The sequence below is a fragment of the Pseudopodoces humilis genome, chromosome 5 (assembly GCF_049639895.1).
Source record: "Pseudopodoces humilis isolate 2021_Gansu_Grassland_sample_001 chromosome 5, ASM4963989v1, whole genome shotgun sequence".
Classification (NCBI taxonomy): Eukaryota; Metazoa; Chordata; class Aves; order Passeriformes; family Paridae; genus Pseudopodoces; species Pseudopodoces humilis.
The window spans coordinates 19,386,752-19,408,431 of NC_142204.1; the positions used below are offsets into that span (position 1 = coordinate 19,386,752).

At 43.3% G+C, this 21,680-nt stretch overlaps 1 protein-coding gene across 2 annotated transcripts in view; it reads right to left on the reverse strand.

Annotated features, from left to right (window-relative positions):
• Nucleotides 1-3,343: 3,343 nt before the first annotated feature.
• The window catches only part of PAH (phenylalanine hydroxylase), a 32,912-nt gene continuing 14,575 nt past the window's right edge, over nt 3,344-21,680 (reverse strand). Inside the window, exons 4-14 of one of the 2 annotated variants that reach the window (XM_014256897.2) lie at nt 16,564-16,652; nt 14,338-14,405; nt 11,833-12,029; nt 11,322-11,457; nt 10,329-10,398; nt 8,788-8,844; nt 7,680-7,775; nt 7,225-7,358; nt 4,971-5,086; nt 4,321-4,402; nt 3,344-3,507 (exon numbers count right to left, since the gene is read on the reverse strand). In XM_014256897.2, the coding sequence (XP_014112372.1) occupies nt 4,359-4,402; nt 4,971-5,086; nt 7,225-7,358; nt 7,680-7,775; nt 8,788-8,844; nt 10,329-10,398; nt 11,322-11,457; nt 11,833-12,029; nt 14,338-14,405; nt 16,564-16,652 (1,007 nt within the window). In that variant the 3' untranslated portion in view covers nt 3,344-3,507; nt 4,321-4,358. Of the gene's footprint in view, nt 4,403-4,970; nt 5,087-7,224; nt 7,359-7,679; nt 7,776-8,787; nt 8,845-10,328; nt 10,399-11,321; nt 11,458-11,832; nt 12,030-14,337; nt 14,406-16,563; nt 16,653-21,680 lie in introns of both variants that reach the window. The other variant, XM_005527878.3, reaches the window with a different exon arrangement.

Below are 21,680 nucleotides of genomic sequence, written 5' to 3' on the forward strand. Positions count from 1 at the left end.
CCAGGGGAATTGGTGGGACTGGAGGTGCAGTGTGTGGTGAGCTGAGAGCTGCCAGAGGCAGGGACACGAGCTGGTTGTTGCGTATTAGTGTCGGGACACTTATGTTTGCTGTGCCAGACACATCAAGGGAAGCCGCCTCTGTAGGATGTGTGCAAGAGCCCAAGACGGCCCTCCTCCCCTGGGTAACTTCAAAGTGCTGTCCTCCTGCTCTGTTTGAAGGTGTCTGCAAGCTGCTCAGCCCTGGATAGGGGTTCCTTTGTGGAGAGGCAATTAGCCCGAGCTCTATTTACATCTCCCAGTCTGGACTGACCTGCACAATGTCTGAGACTGTCCTTCATCCCCACTCTCTCTTACCTCACTGGCACTTTCTCTGTATTGTCTATAACCTCTGTGAACCAATGGGCTCTTCTCCCAAATCACAGCCCAATCCAAGTGTTGTCTCTTCCGCACAGACACAGTTCCAGGGGTGCCAGAGAGACCTCAGCCAGAGTCAGAACTCATTGCTTACTTCTGAGCTGTTCCTACCACAGGATCTGTTCTACCCTACCCCAGCAAGAGAGGAGTGCTCCACTCTGTGTTCCTCCATTGGAACTTGCTTCTGTCCTGGTTTTATCTCCAGTTAAACAGGCTCTCAAAAAGACTAGGGTCACATCTTTGCTGTGGGTGGCAGGACAAGCTCCAGGGGAATTCAGCTCTGGTCCTGACAGGGCAGGCACATCTTCCCTTCCCTTACACTTGACATCAAAAAAAAAAACATTTCTGGATATGAGCACCCATAATCTCAAGTTACAGTGTGCCAGACCCCCTGGGGAGGCCATCTGCAGGTCCAGAGATAAGACCACCCCTCTGGCCTCCCTTTACAGATGGAGCCATTTTTTATGTGTCCCGTAGCTTATCCTGGCTCAGTCACACCCCTAAGTGCTCTTTTGTGCTCATACTTCTTCCCTAGCCATGGAAGATAAACAAAATTTTGTCCTCTAGGATCACGACAGCACCAGTTTTCTCTTGGGCTAAGAGAGAGCACTGGGAAAGTCTTGATTTCCTTATCTGTTTCCCTACTGACAGACAAACCCGAGGTGAACTTCGCAGCACCGTGCCCAGGAGGGAGGTCTCAGCATCCTGAGGAATGTTGGCTCCTGCAGACCTCAGGTGCAGGGGGCTTTGCAGGGTGTGGTGAGTGCTGGCCTGGGAAGAGGGGTGTCCCAGCCATGCCCAGGGGCCATGGGGCAGGCCACTGTCTGCCATGCAGAGCCCACCCCTGACTCAGAACCCATCCCTCATGCACACTGCAGCACCCTCCAGGCCTGCCTTGTGTCCCAGGTGACTCCAGGAGGGCAAGGGAGCACCTCAGAGGCAGTTGAATGGCAGCTTCAACTGAATTAGTTGGGTGGAGAAATGGACTACAAGAGGAAAAACACCTCTTCCCACTCCCACTTCCCTCCACTAGCAGTGGTGGCAAAACTGAGCACAGGAGAAGAAGGCCCTGTCTGATCACCACAAACAACCTGCCCTTTTGTTAATCTGGTACCATTGCTGGTATCTTTATCCTGTATGAGCAAAGCACCACTCACTTGAGATGGATGCAGCATTAATATTTTTAGTTTATTTAGGTTAATTTAGATGTTTACATCTGAACATCAAAATGTCTTCTCTGACAGCTGCCAGCATGGTTTGAAGCAGCAGAAGGAGGTTCAAAAATAATGCATTCCTGTGGACTGCCCCTGTGCTTAATCCCTTTTTCAACAATTTCTGCGTTCTTTGGGGAATTCTTTGGTCCCTTCTCCAAGGCTGCTGTCAGATGTAGGCATCTTAAGACACCCAGAGGAGTCCACCTGTGCCAAAAAGTCCTCCCTCCGTCACAACCATTGGCCTGGGCCAATGTCCCTGTAAGGGAAAGGGTCTCACGAAAACCTTCTTTGATCACCTGAAACTGAGCTGGAGATGAGGACAGCAAGAAATGTCATCATAGTGGGACAGAAGAGAGGAAGGTTACTTAAAAGCTTAGCTGGGGATAGGTTACTCAGAGTAGCACTCCAAGACTTACAGAGTATGCAAAAGTAGAGCAAGCTGGGCTTTGTTGTGCATTTCTGAGTAAAGGCACACATTGGGAAGGGTTTCTTTCAGGCTCATAATCTTGGCTGGATGAGTAACAACCAGCCTGTGTGAGAGAAACTTTTTCTGTGCTGGGGAGCAACTCAGATGGGCATCCTGTCCTACCTGGGTATTTAATTCTGGTAGACTTGAGTGGTTACCATATAAGGAGGATTTACACTGGTCAGATAACACAAAAAGCATTTTCCTACATAGCTGGAACTTTCTTTAAGCCTGGAAATAAGAAGTCACCCATTAAGGAGTACTATTTAAAATGTGATTTATTTGTAATATTTAAAGTACTTATGTACAAGATTATTTGTTCTGCAAGAAAATCTACTTTGCATACATTTCCTCTGCTTTTAAAATGCTGAACATTTAATTTTTTCTCATCTGTCTTGTTGAGCAGCCATGCTATGCTGCTTTGGCTGGAGCTATTGCTCATTTAAACCTGCATTAAAGGACAGAGAACCAGACATGTGGCATCAATAGTCTCTAACCATTCCACTTGCACATAAAAGAAAATCATGAGTCTTGGGCTCTCAATATCACTGTAGAACTACTGCCCCTGTCATTCATAGCAACAGCCAGAAGCAGAGGAGCTTGGAAAACTGTCTGAGGATTAGTTTGAAAGACTTTACCCTAGGGATGAAATTGTCTCTTTGTAGCATACAGTTACCTCATGGGTCCTATTATATTATAATATAATATAATATAATATTATATGGGCTACTTTCACACTGAAAATACATGTCAAGTGGGATTGAAAGATCTAGAGAGACAATGTGATGAGAAAAAAAAAAAGGAATAAAAAGATGCTGAGATAAAAAAGGTTACTGCAAAGCACCAAAATGATACCATTTTGCATAAGCATATGTCTATTGAAAAGGGTTTCAGCTGGTAATCTTAGATTAATATTATTACCCACTATATATAATGAAAAGAACTATACTTTCTTATCTTCCTAAACGATGATGCCTACATTAAAGCAGTATTGATTTTCAAACCATAAATAGAAAATTAGTACTATGGCAGGTATGAGACTCATGAGCTTTAAAATCCCTCTCCATCTTTCAATCCTCTAACAGAAATGTGACCCCTGAGCCATGTTAGTGTCATGATGCAAAATTGTTTCAAGCTGGAAACGCTGCTCAGCTTCGCTGTGCTCCATTCTGCTCCAATGCCAAGTCCCCTCCTTCAACCAGGGAGCTACAAGGAGACACTATAAAATGTGAACCAGTCCAAGAGGGCATTTAGCTGATTTGAGTGAAATTTATTGGATAAATACAGAAACAGCTTCCTGAACAGCAAAACTCCTCTCTCCATGCTCAGCCATTGAGTTAAGCTGGAGTCACCTTTGGTTCCATTTGCTGACTCAGCTGACATATACTCCAGGAAAAACAAAACTGCTTTCACCTAAAAAAGAGAGATTAAAGCTCAGATGGGCAGTGGAGATACAAAAAGGTGTTGTTACTTAGGACCTGTCTTGAAAGATAACATGTTTGTGTTTGAATGCAGTTAGACTGGTACAGAGCTGACCCAGGTCTTCCATGGCTTTGGTGGGGACTCTAGCCACAGATGCACTGAGTTAGGAGGCTCTGTCATCTTCAGCTGCATTATAACAGGCTTCTTCCTCTCCACTTCCAAGGTGCTGGTTTCCACCTTGTGAAACCAGAAAGTTAAGAGACACTTCTCAGGGAAGGACACACACACAAAAAAATGTGGCCTTCACGCATCAGCCATCCACTGTGAGTAGCTGCATATGTCCGTGAAGAGAAATCTCCCTTTGTACCCTGAAAAATCTCCCTGTATACCCCAAAAGGTATAGAGTTTCAGACTCCATGGGAATCTTGGACAACTGGGAGGCACTGAGGGGAGAGTGACTGTGAGAGAAGGCAAGGAGGATCAATCTGCTCATCATTGACATCCCACCCCTGGTCTCAGACATCATGGGTGCAGCAGATTATAGCTCTGCATGGGGAAGATCTCCTTCTGCTAGCCTTTGGCACAAAATGTATACAGACTTCTCCCAGATTCCCAGGAAAAAGATAATTTTTATACATTAGTGAGAAAAAAATGGATTAGTGTCTGAAGGCCAAAAGAGTTGAGGGTCTCCTATAGATGTCTGTTTCTCTGCTAATCTCTAACAATTAAGATATATAACGTAAGTATTAATGCAGTACACTAGAAGATAATAGACTGAGGCTAGATCAAGACTGGCACTTGTACATGATAGCTTCTAGTCACTAGCAGGTTACAGCAAATCTTCATTTGATCTTCTGGAGGGCATTGCAAAGGATCCCAATCTCACCTGCAAAGGAAATAATCAGAGTAGTTAATTCCAGAACCAACACATTTCTAACACTCCTGTATGTTTTTACCCTTTAATATCCATTCTCTTAAAGAATGAGGTGAGCAGAGAAGTGCTGAACTGGGCATGTTTATTAGGTTCTTACTGGAGTTAGGTCTGCAGAGTCATCCTTTGCCTTCATTAGCCATAGGAGGCTGGCTCACAGGATCAGAGGAGCTGGCTCTCAGCAGGCCAGCCAATGTGAGGGGGAAGATGAAGAAGCTATGCTTCTCCTTCTCTTCCTTACTGAAAACAGCTAGAGCCACATGTCAGGATCCACCTCAAGGCCATCTGACTTTTCCTAGCATCTCCCCCAAAAATGGGTTTTTCAGATTTAACAAGTTACAGTCAAGCTTGTTGAAGCTTGGCTGGAACTGGGAAGTAATTTTTTCATGAGAAAGAAGATGTATGCTGCCTTATCTTGGATAGGCTCAGAGCATTAAATGCAACCAGATGGAATCCATCTTGTGGTTCCTATTTCTGGCCCAAGTTTTGAGGAATTCAAGGTAACAAATCTGCAGTTCCTTACTACTGATGGTGTCAGCTAAGTTCTTCAGCTGCTTTGCATTGTCCAAGACTTCAATCCTCTGTGTGTAGGGATTATAGCGAACAGAGAAAGGACGAGGGATTGTTTGAGCAAATTTCCTGAGGGAAAAAACATAAACAAATGTACAGTTGAAATTTTTTTTGAGCAAATTTCCTGAGGGAAAAAACATAAACAAATGTACAGTTGAATTTTTTTTTTTCACTAACTCTTTTCTTGGTGTGTGCATTTGTTGATTGTGAGGATAAGAAAATCTATGGGAGGAAATAACTGAAATTCCTACTGACTGATCTGAGACCTACAGTGTTCTGCAGCTCACTTGTAACTGCATTTGTCCTTACCACCTGTTTTTTTCTGAGTAAGACTAACTAAGCTATTGGCATGGCAACATTGCTCCTGGTACAGGCCAGCTATGTAGCAACTGGGATCTGCCGAGCTTGAAAACCTCATCTTCCTTTTGTTACTGCAAAATGTAGGAATTCTAATCCAAGTGTGAGCTCCAGGAGAATTAAGGCCAAGGGTCTATGCCATCCTGGCATGTCAAGGAGCAAGTAGAGACCTAACTTCTGACATGGTCTAGCTCTTAAATTACCTGGCAGCTTCCAGGAAATTTAAGAGCTAGACAATAGTGAAGGGAATGAAGCAGTATTCTCTGTTGCAAAATAGTTAAATCCATGTCAGAATCATTAATATTTTGGTGTCTTGGGAAAAGTATTAATTTGCATAACCACAGAACTGTGGAAAGAAGGGCTCTGAATGGGATGAGATGGTCAGAGCTATTGTTCCAGGCTCCATTTAGACCCCAGCAGGATACTGGCTTATATATCTGCTTTGGATTACTGAAGTTATTGCTGAAAGAGGAAGGGAAGCACGCAGGAGTTGATTACGGAGCCCCACTACACAGACTGTGGCTCAGCAGGGTAAATCCCATACAACTAGAACAGTGGAATATGCTAGATGCCACCCCCACAAAGCTTCTTCAGTTTAAACCTTATTATCACCAGCTAAGGACATTGTCTCAAACAGAATTCAGTATGAGCAGGTCACTAGGTGTGAGAGTGAAAAAATATTACATTGACTATGATGAATTTAGCAGCATTGGTCTATTTTTTCTGAGAGGAGAGATCACATTAGAAGATGGCTTTCCTAAATCTCATCTGAAGATCCCAGTTAGAAGAAGATGCCTTAAACTGAGATCTTTTAGGTCAATCTCAGAATAATTTTTCAGAAAGGTATTCTGTGACCCACAAACATGCATGTCTAGATTCAAGTCACTAACACAGGCACTAGACCAACCCCCAGAACCTCTATTTTAACCACTTTTTCAATTTGGTCACTGAAACGAGTGAAAAAAAGCTCCGAGATATTTTGTTGCAGCTAAGTAAAGCAGGATTTTCCACTTCCTCAAGTGGAAAGCACAGCCCAGAAGAGAATGCCATCTTTCCCAGGTATTTCCCCAGAGAAAAGGGCAGAAGGAAAAGCTGCAGACTTATGACAATTAAGGAAGCAGCAGGGGAGAGAGCTAGGAAGACCTCAGAGCTGGGGAGCCTGAGGTAGCAGAATATCTTGGGATGTAGCAAAATTTATCTGTGAATGATAGGGGAAGATAAGGGACTGCAGGTCTGGGACAAGTCCAGCATCTCCAAGTGAAAAACATGTTTAGTGTGAACCCAGGCTAACCCCCAGTGGCTTGACTAACACCCAGAAATATGGTGGTGTGTTGGTGTTTCAACAGGAATAGGAATGCTGTCAAGGTGAGAACCAAGCTAAACACCAACACGAGCTGAGCCATTCCTGTTTGAAGAATCAGAGCTGAACCTGGACATAACTTCAGAGAAAAAGTAGATAATAAAAGATATTTTTGGTTTTTTTACAAGAACTGCTAATTCTAGTAATGGCTCAAGTTACTTGGTTTGCATTAGTTAGCCAGATTTGACCTTAAATGTTGGTATCACTGCAGTTGAACAGAATCTTTTTTTGTTGAATTTTGGTTAGACAGACGAAGCTCTTAGTTACACTTAGCACAAATTCTTGTCTTCATGCATGAGGTATATTCCTGTTACTACTCATTTTTCCCCAAGATTCTGAGGATATAAAATGTTTGTTATCATTAAGTATTGCACAAATTTTTCTGATGCCTCTCAAAACATGACTGTCAACCCAAGACCCATTATGCCAATGAGATCCACTGTATTTGCAGCAGGCAAGAATGGGTTCTTCTCTGGAATGACTGGAGTACCTTAGTTTTTCTTTTGCATCTTTAAAACTTTCAGCAACATAGTAGATAGGCTGGAACTCAGTAACAGGGTACTTCTGCACAGAAGTCTTCTCCAGGACAAGAGGCTGAATCTCAGGCTTACTTGATAAACAATACTATGAACAAAAAGTTAAGAAATTTATTTCAGTGTAAGAGTGTTTGAATTTGCTGTGAAAGAAATAAAGAGCCACCCCATTTCAGACAGGGAAGAGTTGCTCCTGTGGTATACAGTGATAAAGTCACTTACTGGGAAAGAAGGAGATGCGAGTTCCCTGTGTATCCATACACCTACACATATATCAGAGCTCTATAATGAAGTACTACATTTCATGCTAGGTCTATGCACAAAGTATGAAGCAAAACCAAAGATCCAAAGACATTTTGAAAATAAATTTGAATAATTATAAACATATTTGAAATATTTTTCTAGAACACACCTGCAGCTCCCCAAATGAAGACAGAAGCCCTGCACCATATGCCTTGAGAGAATCTCCTTCCTTACATAGTCCAAACTCCACTGTAAACCAATAAACCTGGAAAGAAAATGAGACAGAAACTTACAATTCCTTGATAGAAAGTAATATGTGTACACCCTTTATTTGAATACATCTGGAGTTTTCATTTCTATGTAAAATATTGCCCTGTGTCAAATTCAAGTGTATAAATGCAATAAATGTCTGAATTCAGACTAAAATTCTTCTCCTGGGAGAAACACAGCACTAGATTCTTTCTGAGAATCAGTTCAGTTCCATGACAAACAAAGTTGTGTTTTACTGTGCTTATCTTTGTCAGCAGGGACGGTGAAATTATAGCAACAAAGCTTTCCTTTGGCTGGCCAACCCTGGAAGTTCTAACCTTAGTTTAGAAAAATTAGAGTTCTGCTTCACACAGGGCATCTGACTGCAGCAGGGGCATGAACAGTCACTGTTGGTGCCGTAGGGAAGGAAGATGGAGTGTGGCCTGATTTGACTCCTGGGTCTGTCCTTTTGGAGGGATACCTGCCCTGGCTCAGAAAAAACTGCCCCATCTATCAGAAGTGTCAGAGTTGGTGGAATTCTTTGCCCAGGTGGCCTCCATTTGGCACTGGGGACACTAATCTCAGAGGAAGATCCCTGGTTTTGTTCAAAGTTTGCAGCTCTGGGTCTCAGTAGTCTCAGAGTAACACCCAGGTGATCTATGCTGACTACAGAGGATATTGCCTGCCTGGCGAAGTGGAAGAGATGCTTGAAGGTAAAACAAATACAGAAGCTGCCTCTTGAAATTTCCTGTGGGGATGTAGTAACATATAATCTTTTCTTGCCCAATATGTTTGTGCTGGAGGAAATCTAGTTTGGGCTTCTGTGTTTAATCACAACTGTCACTTTGAATAAGGGGTGCCAAAGCTATTTTCCTTTAGTGCAACTGTTTCAGGGTGGGGTTTTCCAATCATGGTCTTCACTCTGATCCTATTCAGCTCTATGGGAGTTCTATCATTGACTTCAGTGGCAGCAGAATTAAGACAACACAGGGTGCTTTGGAAAATTGAGCCCTCATTTATTAAATTACCGTAGCAAGTTTCTCGATGAAATCATCTGGAGCACCCAGAGATGCCAGTCCAATTTCCTGTAACAATAAACCATTATTCTTCAAGCTGTTTATTGCAAACATTCTTCCTGCCCCGTCTTATGTAATTGCTCACATTTTAAATGTTACCATTGCTTACTGCCACACACAAATGTTTACAGGACATGTTCCTATCATGCAAGATCAATTTTAAACCAGAAATCTCTCCAAAAATGAACAAAGGGTCTTGTCCAAATGTCATTTACAAGGCATGATCCTTTGTGCCTGGTACAAAGCCCATTGAGGTCAAATAAAATTTTCCTCTTGCTTTGACAGGCTTTTGATCAAGCCTACAATGAACATCTGAGAGCATGATAGGGACAAAAGGAGGCAAATCAATCACACCTACACACCTTATATATTCTTCCTTGTTTTGATGGGTCCTGATTAAAGGAGCTTTCCTGGAGGCTTGAATGAGCTGTTTTTTTCTGAATGACAGGGCATGATTTGAAAGAGCTTATTCATACCTTGGGAACTAAATATTTTTCCAGGAGGCATGCAACAGTTGGATTCAAAACACACACACATGAGACCACATGTAACCAGGTTCCTTTCTTGATTTGCTCTAGTGAGGACTGCACAGTGCAAAAGTCAGAGGGTTCCCCCCACACACAGCACAGGCATTGGACCAACTTCTCACCATGTCAAATCCTAGTAAGCCAAGGTACAGTAGGGCTTGTCTGGAAGGAAACACCATTTCTGGGAAAGGGCTAAGGCTGAAGACAATACTGAGAACTTACTAATTAGATCAAACTGACTTTTGTCTTTTGAGATGTTACATCAAGCCTACATTCTCTCCCTCCTTTTCCTTCCTTCCTTCTTGCCTTTTCTTTCCTTCTTTCTTTTAACCTTCTTTTCTTTCTTTTTTCTCCCTCTCCCTCTCCCTTCTCTGTTTCAGTCTTTCTGTCTTTATGCCTTTCTGTCTTCGTGTATTTCCATGTTTTCTGGTAGGATGCAGCCAAAAGTTTACTGCTTCACCAGGCCTTGGCTTCTTTTCCAGAGACATTAACACTACCAAAAAGCAATCTCCTCTCCAGCCTTCTCCCATGTTAACAGCTGAGACAGTTCCTCACTTTACTCAGCCTCCAATGTCACTTCAACAGAAAACAAAACAAAATCTCCACTTTCCCTAACATTTGAATATCATGGTGAGGTAACAATCCGTCTGACTCATGAGCTACATGACTTCACTCAGAAGGATCAACATCTGCAGGGAGGTTTTAAGATGATGGCTTCACAGCACCTGTCAAAAAGCAGCTCACTCAAGATCATGTTTGGAGTAGGACTTTATGATTTCACCTACGTGAATTGTGTCCAGATTTCAAGCAATAAACAAGCCATCTCAGCCATCCTTACACAGTATGCTTAAAGGTTAAAGCTTTAAAGCTTAAAGATGCTCTTCATCACCCTTCACAGCTCTTGGATCATGCTCTGAATTACTGTGTGTTTGACTATATAAATAATATAACCACCAAGCAACTTACCTGGGAGAACTGAGCAAAACTGGGATCAGCAAAAAGAGGCACGTGTCCTAGCAGCTCATGACAAATATCACTGCAGGAAAACATGACATCTGAATAACTGTGATTCAGGAAAAGTCCAGCAATGCTGGAAGAATGCCCTAGAGCCAGCACACAGTCAAGAGTGCAGTGCATTTGCTCCTACAAAGCAGATATCATTCACAGGAAAACATTTTGCTCTGAAGCTTTTCTTGTGATGGAAAGGCATGCAAATCCCAGGGGTTTTGTATTTTTTGTGTCATACATCCCTCAGCAGCAGGGACTGCTAGACTTTTTCAAATACAGGGAAGTGATTTGGTGAGATGGGAAAGGGGTAAGATGTCCAAAAAAGGCCAAGTCTGTGGAAGATGTTTCAGCCTGGCATGATGACAATGGGGTAAGGAGGAAGGAAAACAAGAAGAATCAAAAACAGAAAAAAAAAAAAGGGAAAAGAGTTTGTGGAAAGTAGGAAGCAAAAAAACAAGGAGGAATTGCAACAATATGAAGCACAATAAGCAATCTGTTTTAAAAATGGCAAGTGGAAAAGGACAATGGACAGGGACAGAGAGAAACACTCCAAAAATGAAAAAGAGATGGGTTAAATGGTCTGGGCTTCTCCTATCTTACTGCCAGAAGCTTGCTTGCAACAGGTTGAGTCCTTGCTGCACTACTTGAGTGCTAGTAGCTTAGCTAAATGCCCTTGTACACTGCTCTCTTGCATCCCAGCCACCACACAAGCAAGCCTTCACTAGCAAAATGATCTCATCTGCCCCAGGAGAACTTGCAGAAGTGGATGCAGACTGTTGAACAGACTAGAAACACTCCATATGTGTTTTCAGAAGAGAGCAGTGCCTTGGCTGCTCTCCCTTAAATCTGCTCCCAGGAGTGCTGCAGAGTCCCTCTCAGTTATTCCCAGTTGGACTGACCCTGCTTCTGGTGTGCTCCAGCTTTACACCCTTCGTGTGCCAGAGTACTTACGGCTCTGGGGTGTACATGGGCTTGGAGCCGTGGCGGATGTACTGCGTAGAGTGGAACACTCGGAACGCCAGCCCAGCCAGGAAATCCCGAGAGGAGAGCAAGCCTGCAACAGGGCGCAGCCGAAAGCCAGTGCAGCCTGAAGGGACAGAGAGACAGCATCTTAAAAACAGCTGATATGTTTGATTTATCCTTCTCCAGACTCCTCACAGCAGGAAAAATTTGCTGATGGTTGGTTTTGTTTTTTAGTTTTAATCTCCTTATGTTAAATAGAGTTTAATTGCAGGCAATTTTCTGCCCAGGTATACCACCAGCACAGTATCTGAGCATCTGTCCCATTGTACCCCTGGAAGCATTAGAGAAGGACCTGGGACACAGGCTAAGTGATGCACCCAAACATCATAGGGAACCTTCGAAAAATCAGGGATTGTTTTTCCTTCTCTGGAAGCACCACCCCCCACTGATGGTTGAGCCCTTTCATTCCATTTGGTTCTTTTAGGTGCTTCGAACTTACTCTGCAAGAAATTTGAAACATCTTCAAGCTGGGGAATATTGTCCTCCCTGTAGCCACAGTACTTCTCCAGCAGTGGGAACACGTGGTTGTGTTCATAGCAAGCATGAGTTGGATACAGACTCTTCAGCTCCCTGAAGACAGTGCCCCAAGTTTTCTTTTCTTCTTCTGTATAGGTGACACGAGGAATAGGTTGGCCACTAGAAAGAAAATGGATACCCTCAATAGCAGCCACAGAAAATGTCCTATTCCATCAACATCATGCTCTTTGTCCTTTCCCACTTGCCATTTACAAAACATGTAAATGTTCTTCATGTTGCAGCTTTACTAGGGCTGGCGAGGAGCTGCTGGTGCAGGAGGGGAGATACTTTTGGGCTGCCACGCAGGTGCAAAAGGAGCCTCACTTATCCCTAGGCACTGGCTGGAAAGGACTCTACTGATCTTGGCTGAGATAATGGCCTTTAGACAATGCTCCTTGCATTATTGTGTTAAAAATAAATCAGTGATTTTTGGCTTTTAAAGGCATTCTTCTAAAATACTTGCTGGCTGTTGATTTCAATTTATTTTCCTTCTAGATATGAAGGAGCTGTTTTACTTGCTCTAGTGAGCATTATATTAATTATTTTTGTAAAAACATGAAACCATCAGCTCCATAAAACTGTTGCAGTGGCAGAGAAATTCTGATCTGTTCTCTGTGCCATAAGAGGCACAGACTTCAGCCAGTTGGACTTTATAATTGTAAGGAGTACTTATGAATTAAATCCCACCCTCAGGCCTCCATGTGCTTAGTTGAAGCTAACAGGAGTTGTACATCACTAGCAGGGCTGTTTGGCCTCCTGTGAATAACCAACTTCTTAGCAATAATGTTAAGGTCATAGGTGAATCCAGCAGCTTTGAAAAATCAAAGGGGTTTAAGTAACTTAATAGGGTTAACAGCACTGCTAGAATAACTCTGAAGCTTTCCAAGCTCCAAAGATCCATTGTAAAATTCTTGATGACACCCCACCATCTCCCACTCCCTCATTTTTTTCTTGAGCCTCAGGGCAGCTCCTCTGGAGAACCATCACTTTCTGTCTCTCTATATTAGTTCTCCTTGATCTGTGGAGCTTTAAACACCTTGAATTATGAAGATTGCTGGGGGATTTTTTGTTCCTACAACACTCCTAAATAATCCTCAACCACTTTCCAGGGATACAGGGGGAAGCTCTGGCTTAAAAACCTTTCAAATTTCAATTAAAAAAAAATTCTAGGGTCAATGGGGCCAGAAGCAAAGTAAGGCAGAGGGAAAAGGCAAGCTAAAAGCAAAGAAAAGAGAAGTCAGGGAAACTAAACATTCAACAAAAACAGTGGGTAAATCTATCACGAGAGGAGGCAAAAAAGTGAAGGCGAAGTAGAGACAAACAGCGCAAAGGAAGAGAACAAAAAAGATGCAAAAGAAGGGATACAGAAAAGGATTAAATTAATGTTAGGAAGAATACAACACAACCAAGCACTGACCCATCTCACTGTTGCAGCTGTGTAGCACCTTCACAACTTAAGAACCCTTGCTTTTTCAGTGAAGCCTGATAACTTTGGTTGTGCCTCTCTGCCTGCCCACTTCTCTGTATCTTCTGTGGGATATCAAAGAATGGACATTAGATCTGTTCACATCTAGACACCAAATCTTATCCAAATTTTCTAGCTATAAACTGGATTTCTGACTTTTTTCACCTGACACTTTGTACTTTCCACCTACCAGTCCAATTTTGTCTCTCATTTTTTGATTACATTATTAGCTCTTTGGATCAGGGGCTATCTTTTGATCCTGTGCAAAGCATAGCCCAAAATTTACAATATATGTTAATTTTTTCTTTACAAACACAGCTTTTAACTAGTCCAGCAAGAATCAGGCCCAATAGTATTGACCTATACACGTGTCTCTGGGAACATTTTTTTTTTCTCCTTCAGATCTGATCATTGAAAGCAATCAAATAAGCCTGTTCTGACTGAATTTATCATCTCTATTAATTTATTTTTCTTGGGAAATGAAAGCCTAAATTGCTGATTGCAGCTGGATTAGGCATGATAAAAGTAGGGTAACAGACACAGGATTAGCAGCAGAACCATAAGCTACTCATTATTTTAATAGTGTATGCAGATCCTGCTTTAATGTTAATGATAGGCACTCCTCCTTCAGCCCCAGTTTAATAGGGAATACCAGATTTATTCAATGCTCAGGTCTTTGTAGTAGCAACAGTCTGCTGCTCAATTAGGGAACAAAGCTGGGAAAGAAGGGTGTTGTGGGGAGAGAAGGGAGATTTCTCCTCTGAACGTGTGCCTGGAACAATTTCGTTTTGTTTTGCTGCGATTTGGGGATAAATGCACGAACAGGAAGATTTAAACACATGGCAGGGAAAAGCCAACAGCAGGAGGATGCTTGTGGAAAAGCAGGGCTAGCCATCAGGGTGAGCAGCCTAGGAGAGGGCAGGAGATGAGGGCTTGCTTTCTGCCCATGCCGTGGGCACTCACTGTCTGTAGTTGTAGGCGATATCTGCAAACTCCTTCCTCCGGGCCCGGTACACGGGATCTTTGAACCCCTGAAGAGAAACAGCCACGGTCAGCCCACGGTCGGCCCTTCACCTAAAGGTGAAGAGCCTTCCTCCCAGAGAGCACCCTCGGGTGTGGCTGGTGCATCCAAGCGCAGCAAGGTGGGTGGGAAAGCTGCCTCCGCTCTGCCAGGCTCCACTCCCGCAGGGCACCGCTCCCTCCCGGGCTGCAGAGCCACCGGAGCTGCCACTCAGCCACAGCTTCGTCCCCCAAGCCCTTTTGTTTTCTCATTTCCTATAATACAGGTAAACTGTTCCTTTACAGCAACAATGAGGTGCTCCTGGCAAGAGCAACCCAGAATTATCAGTGCTTGGATAACCATTCCCTTCTGGTTTCCTGTGAAGCTTGCTGCTGTCCCTGGCACAGCTGGGCTGCTATAGAGGAGCAGAATCAAAACACATTAGAAACACAAACATCGGCTCGATCGGACCTTTTAGGCAGATTTTCAGCATGAACCACGCTTAAAAGTGCTCATTTTCCAACTGCTGGAGGATCAGTAGCCATTTAGCAGGCCAAAAAACCATATTTGTATGGTTTCATTCATTCAATTCAACCATTTGAAGACAATTAATGACTACAAAGACTGTCTAATAGACCTTGTGGCTGGGAGCTTGACCTTTGCAGCTAATTAGCAACAAACCCAAGGATAAGAAATAAAACCTCTAAATCTTCATCTGGGATAACCATTCTTCTATCCCAGTGTGCCTGCTGTTTAGACTAAAAGATCCTCAGGACCAGGAGTGCCTTCACCAGCTGGAGTGCAGAAACATCCTCCTTCCAAGCCAGGATGCCCTTCTGCAGGACAAATTGGAACAGCTCCTGGGTGCTGCAGCAGTCCATAAACATTTCTCTTAGTGCTGAATGGCACAACTGGACTGAGGGGCCATAAAACACAACCAAGTACAGGAGGCAGCTGAAGTGGAGTGTAAATTCAAGGGTGTGAATCAAAAAAAGATAACCTATTGCTGAAAAAAATGCACTGTTCAAGATTAACCTGTCATGGAGGTCACTGTTATTAAATTCCATGCATCACTTAGCTACCAGAAACACAGTCTGCTTTAATTTCTCTTTTTCTGCACTTTATGGACCGTCACGCCTATTTACCCCAGCAGCTGGCTTTCTTTATTAAGGCACAAGTGCTCACTAACTAATTCTAGGAACTGGAGGAGAGATGCTTCATTCCTTTTTATATATTTTTTTCTTTTCTTCTGGCTCTTTTTTCACATACAATCTTGGTCTATTCCGGCACGACACACAAGGGGGCCATTGGCTCAGTGTACCTCCTTTCATTCTGCCTTTCATATGACCACAGTGAACATCATGAATCATTGTACATGGTACATAACACATCTCGAATTAAGCAATAGGTAGTGAATAACTAATCACCCCATCTCAATTAAACTAATAGCAGCAATTTTTGGTGCGCTGCATGTAATTTATTTATAATCACCCTATCTCAATTAAACTAATAGCAGCAATTTCTGGTGCACTGCATGGAACTCAGCATGTTTTGACAAATGAAAATAAGTTGTTGTTTGGTTGGAGAGGGAATAGAGGCAGAAAATATTCTTGTATCTGAACAACCAAAAAACCACAAAACAAATTTTTTTATCAGCTAAGTCAATGAAAAAAACTTTCTGATGCTACCATTTAAACCACAAACTTTTTGAACCAAGAACCTTTTCTTTTGTTGCATTTCACCATAAAAGTACCGTGTGAGATTTAGCATCCACATAACAATACACTGAGCTAAGTCATGTGTACATAATCAAGGATGAAAAAAGTCTTTCTTTCTCTGGGCTATGATATGTTGCTTCTTTTTCTTGTTAGTGATACATAAAGTGAGCCTGAAATCACTACTACATCAGAGCCTCCTGGGAAGACCAGATGTGTCCCTGCAGTGGCCCTGTGCTCTGAAAACCACAACAACTTTTAAGATCTCCTGGCATTTGCTCAATTACTGCAGCCTTTGATTATTTCAGATTTATTCCATAACCAGGGATTGGGCTGATTATAACCCTAGAAATGTGGCAGCCTTCTTGTACCGTGTGAGATTCAGTCTACTAGATCTGTACTAAAGAAAGCACATATAAATGAGAGAAACATCAGTGCCAATAATTAGAAAAAAATGCTAAAAATAATTCTTACAGGATGATCAGCATCCAGTTCTGCTCCATAGCTTAGGATCTGATTGGCAAATCTGTCCAGCTCCTGGATACTTCTTGGGAACCATGGTACTGCAAAACAGAAAATAAATATAGACTGGTATCCTTCTTTGTTACTTGATTTTGGGCTGCCTTCTGACATTTTCATCTTTTCATCATATATATAAAGAACCATAGGCAAGGGGCTAAATTCTTTCAATCCTTTTCCCCATAGTAGGAAACAAGAACAAACCAAAGAAATTGGCTTGAGTTTGTGATTGTTTTACACTGTTGGAAGAATACAGAGCATCAAGAGCATCTGACCCTTGGTGCAGAGCTAGCTTGTAATGTTTATGATTTTCTGTTTATTACTTCTGGTCTCTTGGCTTATCAAAATGCAGAAAATTTTCACAATAAGCCAGAATCATCCCTTTCAAAGGAACAACAAGAAACCCTACAATAAGGATAAAGAATTTTTGGACTGCCTGAAGCACTCTAAGACCCACTTGAGCTAGAATTCTGAAACAAAACGATAAATTGCGTCCTAATACCTCAGACTAGTGTCACATCACTGCAGTCATTACACAATAATGCATTAACTTGATTAACTGCCTTAGTCTGGTTCTCTACTGCCTTGTAACTCATATCCTATGCGCACCGTCTCGGGCACAGCAAGCATGTGAGAAGGGACTGCGTTGGCCACACAGAGTGTAATGCCCATGTGACCCTCTGGTTACAGAAGGACATCAGGTGAAGGACAAAGAAGAATCACAGGGATTTCCAGATGCAATGTGTTGAGATAAGACAAGAGTAAGTCAAGCATCTTCACAGCAATTCAATACTGAACAGGGGCAGCCTCTATCAGTAAAAAGTTTGCAATTCATTGAAACTTTCTTGTACTAATGGGTGTTGTTTGCTCAGCCAGTGCTTGGAAAACAGCTGATTCCTCTCCGTGGCTCTCTGCTCAGCTGGGAGTGCCCATGCTGGGCCTTACCTCCCCATCTTATTTTGGGGGCTGTGCCAAGTGAACCTGCTCCTCCGCCAGCAGCTGCTGAATGAGTTCTCTGCCTTGCCTCGGTGATGGGGCTCACCCCAGACTTGATGGACCACCTACAGCATGAGAGGATCTCTGTCTCCAGGACTATCCAGCCGTGCTCACAGCAATGGGTTTCTGCGGGGCACCTGCACCGGGGCGCTGGAGCAGCAACGGCGGCTCTACAGGGCTCGCTTTGGGGGGCCGCTGCTCAGCCCCACGCAGAGAGAGGGAGAGAGAGCCCACTCCCCTGACTGCTGTCCCATCTCCAGCCTGGCTCCATGCCGGGAGCCCTCACGTTTGTTTCCAGCAGGAAAACTGGCTGCTGGCCAGGAAGATGCCGGGATGCCGGAGCTTGCCGGGATGCAGGCACCCGCAGCGGGGCTCTGCGGTACCCCCGGCCTTGCCTTCTCCCGCCCAGCAGAATCGGGATTTGGTCTGCACCCTCTTCGGGATGCGCAGGCTTCTCTTTGCCCGAAAAACCAGACCTGAGCAAGTCACTAGATGGCAGCAGCAGACCCGGGAAGGTCTCCAAATGGGTTTCTCTGCTGCTACATGTGCCGCTCGAGAAACAGCTCTTGGCTTCTCGAGAAACTTTCTCTCCCCTCTCTGTGAGAAAGTTTCCTGCACCTCCAACCCCTTCACTTAAACTAGACACAGTGGGGAGTAAAAAAAAGGTGTGTTTGATCCATAGAGATCCATTTGATCCATGGTTACTACTTACACCATGTCCTGCCCATTTTCTATCTGGGTTTATCTCTTGGCTGTATCACTGAGCTTAGTGTGATGGTGGGGAATTGGTTCACTGTGCTTCAGACTCCCCACTACCAGCCTGGGGTTAGGCACACTGGTGAATGGTTTTGTGTTAGGCACTGGGGAAGAAAAAGCTGCCTGGCAGCCCCACAGCAAAGGATTTGTCAGTGCTGTAGAGAAAACCATCCTTCTCAGGGATGCACCATGACCTGAAGGGTCCAGGCTGTGTAGAAAATTGGTGGGGGCTGAAGTCTGCACTGGATTTCAGCAGTGATGTCTGCAGGGCTTTGCTGGCCTGAATAAGAGAGGTCTCACTGGGCAGGATTTGAACCATTGCTGACTTACCTTCCATACTGACTTACTTTCATTAAATATTTTATTCTCAAGATTGCCTTAGTACTTGGTGCAGACCTCATTAAAGACTCGAGGAAAAACTGACTCCAGGCTGCTGTGGTGTCAGGCCTGGGTGTGGAGATGGGTGACTTGCTTTTCCCCTACACAGGAGCAGCAACTCATCTTCCTGGCATGCAGTCCTGATCCTGCCTACCCAAGCACCAGCAGCAGCTGAACAAGAGCAGCTCTGAGCTTGCAGAGTTGGATGAAAGTGGTGGGCAGTGAAAGGGAAATCCCAAGGAGACTTAGTGCTGCTTGCACCAGCATAAGTTGTTAAGTTGGGTCCTGGAAAGTCCTGAGCTTTCTCAGCTCTTAAGGAAGCAAGAATCAACAACTTTGAACACAGTTCTGGGGCAAACACTTCATGAAGTCCATACAGCCCTCACATCGAGGTCCAGGGTGAAAAAAGGCTACTGGTGGGTCTTCTGCCTAGATGCGATGTGCCAGGATGCTGTCCCCAGCCCTCCCAGACACTATTCAAAAGATCAAATCAAATTACCCCCGGCTAAATCTATCCCATATTTTGTTTGCAACATCCTCCTCCCGCCTGTTTGCCAGACTCGCTGTCTGTCTGCACAGCCATTAATGAATTGCCAGGACGAGCTCTTGCAACACTGGCCCTCTGTGAAGGTCTGAGGAGCAAACGTGGGCTGATCAGTAATAAATATTGATTTGTCTGTAAGTGAAGCAGCAGCATTTATGGGATGGTGCTGGACACCCAAGTGGTGACCAAATTACCGTGGGGTCAAATGCTGAGCAGAATGCTAATAAGCCATTTATATGAGAGGCAGCAAAGCAGGGGCAGCGAGGATTTCTGCAGAATCCTCCACTTGGACCATTGTGAGGAGGGTCAAAGACAGGTCTATGCAATTTATAACAGTTCAAGGCCCAGGTTTAGCCCTTTTTTAAACAGTCTCAAATGCTCTGGCCAGCCTCAGGGTCTAGCAAACAAGGCCCCTACAGATCCTCAGCTCCCAGCTTGCTTCAGAAATGCAATAAATTGTCTGCATATCCCTAATGCTGCAACAGAATAATATTTAATTACTTTTATTCATGGGCTCCAAGTAGACTGCAGACACCCATCTTGTTTTTCACAAAGAGACATTAAGTGATGCACTGTGATTTTACAACAAATCTTTCCATCTACACAAAGAGCTTTTGGCCCAGGAACTGGCTGTCCTTCTCATCTGAAGTTCTAAAGCTACATTTGGATTTAGAGCACTTTGCTGGCCTACTCTCACCTAAAATTTCACTGGTGATCCAAATCTGATATTTGTAACTGTGTAACTGTATCATCAAAACTGATATTTAAATGTGTCAATTAAATTTTGCATTTAGTGGAGAAAAACTACTAAAAGCAGCTAAAGTGACCCAAAAAAAAAAAAAAAAAAGAAAAAAGAAAAAAGAAGCCATTCCTTTATCCCTAGCCCAAGAAAACACATACACACAGTGTTTAACACTGAGCTATATAGAAGAGGCAGAACAAAGAAGTTTCCTCTGAGTGCCCACAAAGCAGTGCCCCAAGAATGGGACTGTGTACTTCCCACAGGAAACAGAAAAATACAGTTTTTCTTCCTCAAATCATGAGCAGGAGCAAAATCTTTAGCAGGGAAGAAATAAGAGCATCTTAGGCAGCAGTAAAAGAATAAGTCCCCTGGGATTCCAGACTGCCTCTGGAAGTAAAACCTTCCCAGCCTTTACCTGCCCACTGAGACTAATGTGGCAACATCCCCATAAACCATCTGTCTGAGATTTTGCTCCCTGGAGGCATAGTGCTCTTGTTCTGTGTTTTGGGAATAAGATTTCACATAAGCACGTCTGTGGACTATGACCAGATTTGCCAGGAGAATACATTTGAAAGACAAGCTGGCCTAAAATGCAGCACAAAGGCTGTTATTTGTTAATGCCATCGCTGATAAAGGACAGCATCTCACCACACTTCCTACAGAGCGGGCTGCTCCCATCTCACACTGCCCTTGTAGCTGCCTCTGCCCAGGATTTGCCACCCACAGTTCATCCCCTAAGCAGGGCTTGTTTGACCTTTCAAAATATGGTCCTTTAGGGATTTCAGTTTGACTGGACTGGACCCTTATTACTCATGAGAGGAGCTGAAATTTAAAAAAAAAAAAAAAAAAAGAGAAAGGGAAAAAAGAAATATCAATCTTCCTCTCTCTCCTCAGTAATAAATTGTTCCCATTTTATACTATTTCTGAAACTAACAAACAAATACAAGTTATCCTCTCAGACAGAAGAGGATCAAGTCCCTTTTTGAAGCACTGACAGGATAATCTAGCTCAAAAACTCCTTTGATCAACACAGTAACATGCAGTAAAATCCTAATCCTACAGCTGACCACAGGAGTTTTGACTTCTGTGAGGTCAGAATTTCACATGCAAGACTTTCCACAATGATATTTAGAGCTGTATCTCTGTCTGATTCTGGCATATGTTTATAGGCAACTTTATTATTTAGTAAAATTTATTATTAACTTCTTCATAGTAACTAGAAAATTAATGTTAAGCCCTAGTAGGTCCTCCATCTTTCTTCTGAAAATAAAAAAGCCCCCAAAAGTGAATCTCTTCAATCTGACATGATCATAAATCACCTAATCAACCTTTTGTCCCTTTGTCTATGAATGGAGAAAACTGACTCCAAAGAGAATCTGCCTTCTTCTTTTTCATCTTCAAGTGTAATGTCATGGGTAGGACACAAAGGAAACGGTAAAAGGATTACGAGAACTGATCTCAAGAAGGTATTAATGTCCTTTCATGTTGTTCCTAGGAAGGAAGAGGAAGATCCAGACCTAAAGTATTTAAAGTCTGAAATCCTATTAAAATCACATCTGTTATCTGAAAAGGCATTTAAGTCTGTCTCAGACTATCTGCTGAGCAGCCACCAGTGCACCAAGCAGCCTCGACTCCAGCAAATCTCTGAGAATTAGG